The sequence below is a fragment of the Anabrus simplex genome, chromosome 1, assembly GCF_040414725.1.
Source record: "Anabrus simplex isolate iqAnaSimp1 chromosome 1, ASM4041472v1, whole genome shotgun sequence".
In the NCBI taxonomy this organism is placed as follows: domain Eukaryota; kingdom Metazoa; phylum Arthropoda; class Insecta; order Orthoptera; family Tettigoniidae; genus Anabrus; species Anabrus simplex.
In genome coordinates this window covers 1,782,139,821-1,782,147,741 of record NC_090265.1, presented here as the reverse complement: position 1 = coordinate 1,782,147,741, position 7,921 = coordinate 1,782,139,821, and the positions used below count along the sequence as shown (strand labels likewise).

General features: G+C 43.4%; 1 protein-coding gene across 1 annotated transcript; it reads right to left on the bottom strand.

Moving 5' to 3' along the window:
- Positions 1 to 1,870: 1,870 nt before the first annotated feature.
- On the bottom strand, positions 1,871 to 7,318 carry LOC137498923 (uncharacterized). The gene is made up of 3 exons (XM_068226765.1): positions 7,228 to 7,318; positions 2,510 to 2,606; positions 1,871 to 2,154 (listed from the first exon to the last, which is right to left on the bottom strand). The coding sequence occupies exons 1-3, from the start codon at positions 7,316 to 7,318 to the stop codon at positions 1,908 to 1,910; spliced, it is 435 nt and encodes a 144-aa protein (XP_068082866.1). The 3' UTR covers positions 1,871 to 1,907.
- Between the last annotated feature and the right edge of the window lie 603 nt (positions 7,319 to 7,921).

Genomic DNA, 7,921 nt, shown 5'->3' with positions numbered 1-7,921 from the left:
AAGGAGAAGTGGAAAGAACTTAATAGGAAATTGAATCTAGCAAAGAAGGCAGCTAAGGATCACATAATGGCAAGCATAACTGGCAGTCATAAAAATTTTAGACAAAAATGGAAGGGTATGTATAGAAACAGGTTCCAAGAAGGACATTCCAGAAATAATTATTGAACAAGGCGAGTATCTATGTATGTATGTATGTATGTATGTATGTATGTATGTATGTATGTATGTATGTATGTATGTATGTATGTATGTATGTATGTATGTATGTATGTATGTATGTATGTATGTATGTATGTATTGTGCCCTACTGCACTTTAAAGTTCCGTCCAGGCGAAAGCCGGTCTCGAACCCAGAGTACAGTAGTGAAAGAACTCTCACAGACGTGAGCTGGTGCACATAGTCTTACCTGAACACAGTCCTCTTCATTCAGCCGGTAAGCGCTCTTCTCAGGGATAACATGGGTATAACGGGGCAACATAAAGATAAAACACTAGGACATGTGCCTAATCAGGTAAGAATTCGCTAATCAAATAAAATAAAATATCAAACAGAAAACATCGCTGCATTCAGAGTTTAACAAATAGGGATTTATTACACAAAATTGAATTATATACAAATGAAAGCGCTTTTCAATATGATAGGGTAAAATGACGCTGAGCCGATGACAACCAGTTCACTGCCTTCACGAAACAGCTGTACTGCAACAAGCATGTTACAATAGTGTAAGTAACGAAATATAGAAAGATGGATATCTGCTTAACTACTCATAAACAGTGATTCCCATAAAATTTACAATGCCTCGCGCCGTCGAACCCCGGTGCAAACAAAAATCACCACAAAATTTACAATGACCTGACCCGGTCACGAACCCTAGTCCCATGACGTGTAAGGCGTCAAAGATACCTATGCAAACAATATAAAAGGACACAATCAACATATACATGGGTGTCAGTATAAAACGGGTCAGTGTTAAAATTTTACGTAAAACAAATAGGACATAAAAAAATCTCTCCCTGCTTTCAAGACATGAAGGTCGTTTCTTCCCCCCAGGCACACTTGACAAACTGCAGACGACAATAACCAACTCACAAGCCTGTGACGTCAAGCTCAACGACCTCCACCCTCACCACTTCATTTGCGGCAGCCCCTAATTTATGAGCTCAAATGGGCGACAGGCTAAATTCTCGCCTTTCAAAAGAACACCTCACGTAATCAGCTGATAAAGCCCTCTTTTAAATATACCTGGGCTATCTGCCCTCGTCTCAATATCTCCAGCAATCTCGCTAATCTTACTTATGCCTTTCATGGGCTAAATCCTGGTGCTACAAAAACACTAATCATTAAGCGATCGTCATATGGCCATACTAGGCATTTCCATAATATATTCAATAAACTCTCAATTGTTGGGCTCTCTCATGTCAACTGCCAATCTTACTTCTGCCTCTCATGGGCTCAAATCTCTTAAATATTCGGACTCGCTCGCTCTATCAGTGAATCTGTGTGAATTACTGGTCACGTCTTGGTCACCACTATACACATCTACGTCTGCAGAAACAAATGCCTAAATGCGATCTAATAAAAGTACCTATCTGTTAGACTAACCTCCTATGACCAAATGAGTTCGATCAAACCCTTACAAATACACGTACGTTATAATAACACAATCAAAATGAAATATGAACACGCTAACAAGGACTCTACAAATAACATCTATCTTAAAGTACGGGGTTCGAGTTTGAGGCCTAGCTCTAAATTACAGGGAAAAATTTCCTACCACAACAAATCTGTGGACTGACGGCCCCCATATTCCTATCTAAATTTAAATGACATGCTTGAAACAGAATTGGAAAGCTCTGGCCTTATTTATCGGGACATAACGGAGCGGCCATCCCTGTGGACCACTGGATCTACCACATCATGATAGACTGCGGAGCTGGCAGCAGATACTGTTGACCACTTGGAGACATTCTTGCTTGTGTGGCGTCTTCGTACAGCTCCCTCTGTAGTTGGAAGGTGTCCCCTTCGATGTCGTGCTGATCAGGTGCTCCCAATGTTCCTGGATCGATGCCCGTTGTCGTGTTGGCTTCAGCTCCTGGTTGTGGCTTCTTTGCAATGATGATGTCAAACACTCGTTCTGACTTGATGCTGGGGTAACTGAAAATAAATTCATATATTACAGACTGTCCAAACTCGACGCCTGTCTCCACTACTATCGTGTCTCACACGTCACATTGACCAAGTCTCGTTCAGAGTTTTAACCTGGTACACAATAGTTTCTTCACTCCTCTCAGTCACTGTTCTTTCATCCTATCACACGGACAACACATAGTTTTAGAATTCCTCACCTGAGCCAATATTAATTCTAGCCTCTCGTCAGTAATAACTTGACCTCATAGAAATATGAAGCTACTAGTTCATTAGTCTCTTAGAAGCAGTACCTCATCTCCCCATAGCATATTCTCACCGGTAAAATCTTAAATTTAGCTGAATATTCAAGTTGCTTACTTACTTCCTCGCAGATCTAGCTGTACTCTTCGTCTGTGCTGCTCGAAGACAAAGCGTTGTTCTCAGTACCGACACGCAGTATGACGACTCGTTCAAGCAGTCTTCTTGTCCACGAATGACTCTGATATGCCAGGCTGCCTTATTTTATAATCCCGGATAGCGTCATCAAGCCGCTTGGTCGCGTGCAATCCGCGCACGCCCGCGAAAAAATTTTTCCCGCACTAAGTATATCATGAGCTCTAATTAACGAATGCATTAATGAATGCAGCCCTAATGCATATCAACATAAAGCAGAAATTATACAGGTTGCAATTCTTGTCTCAAATCCAATGCAACACCTCCGTAACCAAAGATATTAATTTAATTCTTTCTTCCCTCCTCATATACGTTTTGCCGGGATCTGGGAAGCGTCCCCAATCTTCATCAAGAGGCTTGGCTTGGGACATAACTCCTTTTAATGGGTTTCTGGAGATTTCTCATAATGACGCTCGCGCTCACTTCACACAAGAACGCTTCTTCTGGACTCCTTTATGACATATACTGTAAGACACTGGCTTCGTGGGTGGCCTTGTGTGATTCCAATATCCAATACTCACATTAATACAATTGTCCCAATGAACAGGATGGTTCATAGCCCCCCGTGAACGACAAAATAAAATTTTGTCAAGAATTTTATTTTCCTAAATGCCGAGATCATCTTCTCATTGCAATCATATATGCTGTCAATATTCAAAACTTCATGGCACGGGACTATCTTCAGCTACAGACATGATAGCCTCCCTATCCTTCCTAACTTGGTAATATGCATCAAGCAGAGCTAGAAATCTCCGGTGGTTACTCTCGCAGTCTTGACACTCCGTTTCTTCGTGCTGCTCAGATAGCTGTTTCTGGTTCCCTGGAGATATCATATTTACTTCTTCTTCTTCTTCACCATCGGGTCCTTCTGGTTGTTCTTCTTCGTCGTCATGTTCATCTTCTTCCGGAATGACAACCTCCTCTCTGGCAATATCTCTGGTGTCTTCCTCCCCAAATTCTTCTTCCTCTTCTTCGCCTCCTTCTTCTTCTTCTTCTTCCTGATTGTCTAATTGATATTGGCCTGGTTGGAAAAAGGGCTTAAGATTTGATGAGTTAAAGACCTTAGTCACTGTAGCGTCCAAGCTTTGTACCTTGTATGAGTTATTTTCATAACTATGAATTATTTTATACGGTCCAGTGTATAGCTCAGCGAACTTATGGTAGTATCTCTCCGTAGGGTTCGAGACAGTGGGTGTCTTAACTAACACCAACTCGCCCACTTGTAGGGGTCTATGAAATCGTTTGTTCCTAGTTCTTCGCAGCCGCTTCTCAGCCTATGCTTTTAAGTGTTCCGCAACGTTACTAACACATATCTCTCGAGCTAGTTGAGGATCCCTAGGGCACGGAATTACATTTTCCCAAGGACGTTTAGGCAGCTCATTATTATGAATCCATGCTGGAATCATACCGGTCGATTCGTGTCTGGTTGTGTTAATACACTCTGTGATAATAGGCACTACAGTGTTCCACTTATAATGTTCTCTCGGGCAGTATATAATACAATACTTGGATATCTCCCTCATGATACGTTCACTCGGGTTAGCTTGCGGATGTCTGATGCTGGTTAAGACATGCTTGATCCCTAGTCTTTCTAGTTCACGCTTAAACCCTGCAGCAGTGAATTGGCTCCCATGATCACTTAAGATGCTCTCAGGCTTACCCATAATGGGTATTATCTTTCTTTTGATCTGCGATAGCGTCGAACGAGTATTCGCCTTTTGAATAGGGCATAATGTAACAAATTTACTGAAGACGTCCATACAGACAAGGATGTACTTTAAGCCCCTAGTAGCAGAGGGTAAGGGACCGAAGAAGTCTATTGCATATAATTTACGTGGTCCTGTAGGTATCAGTGGTCGTGGTGGATGCTTCAGAAGGTACGGATTTGGTTTCACCCTCTGACAGATGTCACAGGTACGCAGGATTTTCTGTACCATCGACCTCATTTTAGGCCACACGAACGTTTCCTGCAGTATTGCTACCACTTTATCAATTCCTGAATGTCCTGTCGAGTGATGAGCTATCCACACCAAGTCAATCTGTAATCGAGGAGGTACAACAATTCTAAATTTCGTATGATTCTCATCCACAAATTTATGCGAAATGTTGTTAAAGTAGTGATAATTGGCCGCTTTACGCTCCGCTTCGTCGTACTGTGGAGTCCCGGGTTGGAGTTCTTTCCGAAAGTACTGGATCAGCCGTCCGGTCTCTGAGTAATTTTCCTGTTCCTCATGAATATTCCGAAGTCTCTCCAGTATATTCTGATCCTCTTGGTCTAACATAGTTAAGTGTATTGTAAGTTCCTCCGGATTAGGATTTCTACTCAACGCGTCAGCTAGTATGTTCAATTTCCCTGGGCAATGTTCTACCGTGAGGTCAAACTGCTGGACGTAAAGTGCCCATCTACTGACCCGTGCATTAGCCATGTCCGCCTTAAGAATGAAGGTAAGTGCTTTGTGATCTGTTCTAATCACTACTGGGAATCCGTATACATACTTTATCCAGTGAGCTAAGGCAGTAACTATGGCTAACATCTCCAACTCGGTGGTCGTGTATTTCAACTCGTGTCCTCGTAATTTTCTACTCATGAAAGCCAAATATGATATTTTATGCTCCCTCTCGGGTGTTTCCTGGTAAAGCACTGCTCCGACTCCTACTGCAGAAGCGTCCGTCTGTATGATGAACTTCCTATCGAAGCTAGGGTAGCCCAATTTTACGGAATTTTCTAAAAGTACTTTCGTGTTTACAAAAGCTTTTTCTTGCTCTTCTCCCCATTTCCATCTATTATTGGTCTTCAACATATCTTGAAGAGGCGCCACTATATCCGTGGAACCGGGACAATGATTGGAGAAAAAGTTCGTTAGGCCCAAGAACTGCCTAACGTGTTTAATCTTGATCGGCCTAGGAAAATTCTGTATCGCTGCAATTTTAGCTGGGTTCGGCCGAATGCCTTGACCGTCGACAACATGTCCCAGGAACAATACCCTGCGCTGACAGAAGTGTGATTTTTTAAAATTTACCTTGAAATTGCATCGCTCGAGGTCCTGAAAGAGTAAATTCAATTTTTCCATGTGTTCTTCTAGGGTTTTAGTGCAGATTAAAATATCGTCGATATACCGAATCGTAAACTCTCTTACCTCGGGACTGAGGTTCGATTCCAGTGCCCGTATCAAAGCGGCACAACTTGAGACCAGGCCAAAGGGAAGACGTAGGAAAATATACGTCTGGTTATCAAATAAAAATCCAGTTAGCATATTTGTACTTGCATCCAAAACGATATGGTGAAAGCTTGAGGTCATATCTACCGTACTGAAAAATTCCATATCTCCGAACTTCTTAAGAATATCCTTAAAGTTTGGAGGTCTCTCATACTCGGGGACTAGGCGCTGGTTCAAAGATCGTGCGTCTAGGCACACGCGCACAGTTCCATTTGCCTTGGGCACTGCACATAACGGATTTAAAAACGGACTCGGGGACTTGGCGATTATCCCGTTCCTCTCCATGTCTTCGATTACCTCCCGGACCTGGGGTAGCATCTTCTCTGGAATCGGATATGGTCTCTGTTTGAAAGGCTCCCAGTTATTTACACATAATTTGTATTGGTAATTCGGGATCTTTCCAGGCCTCGAACCAAAGACCGTCTCATGCCTCATCAATAACTCCTCCAGCCGCCCCTTGTCTTCCGGACTAATCTTTGCTTCTTCGATTTTACTCGGCAACAGTTCCAAAAATTTTTCTTTCTCTCGCTGTTCTTCCAATTCGGATACCATAATTTCGAACTCCGGAATAATTTCTTCGTGACCCTGTAGCCACCTTTCTGACTCAAGTTCTTCCGTCTGCATGTCCATTGTCCCAATACGTTCACCGGGTTGGTAATCCTGGTTCTTGTTTAACTCTATTCGTTCCTGGTTACCATTTAATTTTAACTGGATAGAGTCTGTGCCCATGTCAATAACAGCTTCGTATTCTCTTAAGAAATCGGCTCCTAATATAAGATTGTATTCCATTTTAGGAAGCACAATACATGGATGGGACACCAGTAAATCTCCAATCTGGATGTCAAGTAGTACCTGCTCCTTACAGGACGTTACTTTGTCAGGTATAATACCCTTAATTTTGACCTTTGAAATAGGTATGGACGGGATACGAACTCTGCTTTGAATTTCCGAAACTAAGGCCTGTGATACGACACTGACCGTGGCTCCTGTGTCCGCCAGACAGCGTACGTTTAAATCGTGAACTCTTGTATAAATTACAGGTAATTCTTTCGGTCGGAGCAAGTTACTTTTATTAGGATCCTCTAGTAGATCATCAGGAGTGATAACCCAATTATGAATAGCTATAGTCATCCAACCAGCATCCTCGCGAAATATTCTATCTCCTGGCACTAAATTTCTCGTTTTTTTATCCTCCCTCTCGATCTCGGCAAAGCTGGGTGCATTTGGGTTGAGACCCTTCTGCCTGGCTCCATTATGAAATTCTTGGTATGCCAAGCTCGCAGCTCCAGGAGAGTTGGCAGCACTGTGAGTTCGGATTGCTTCCTGCCATGTGTCGCGTGTTGACATATCCCCCGATTCTCTCCCTCTTGAGTGGTAGGCGCCGTCTTGTCTCTCACCATGTCTCGGGCGCAGTGAACTCTCCCTAGACCTGTCATATCTCGCTCGGTTCCCATTCCACCGCTGGCTGTTCCTTCTGGGGTTGTAACGTTCACCGTCTCGTCTCCCGTACGGTCGGTCATTCCGCCGCTGTTCGAATGAATTTCTTCGGCGTTCTTGCCCTCTCCATCGGTCTGGTTCCTGCTGCCACGTGCTCCATCTTCGAGGTCACCAGTTCGTATCTCCTCTGGGTTTAGGATTTTCTTCCTCTCGTTCCCTCCGGGTAGGCGTTTGAGTGCCGGAATTTTGACATTCCTTGTGGCTTCTTTCTCCTATCTGCTGTTCTGCCTGTACGTTCACATTATGGACAGTCTCTATGGCCCGTATACGTGGCTGATGCAGTGCAGACGTCTGGTCCCAGAGCCTAAGCATTTCTTCCGCGGCCACCGCCGTCGTAACATTTGCCGCGATAAAAGCCCTCTGCACCTCTACAGGCAGCTGTCTGATAATGGTTGTGACGATTTCAATCTCTTCGGGCTGATGATCTAGCTCTTGCAAACGTAAATATTGGGAAATAAAGAACTCGCTTAGTCTAGTGGGAGTACTATTCGGATATCTTCGTGCGTAGAGCTCCATTCTCAGCGCCAACTGATGCCCCTGATTCCAGAATTTATTCAGGAATGCCCGTTTAAACTCATCATAATTCTTAAATGACTGCCCAAACGCCTTAAACCAGGCTCCAGCAA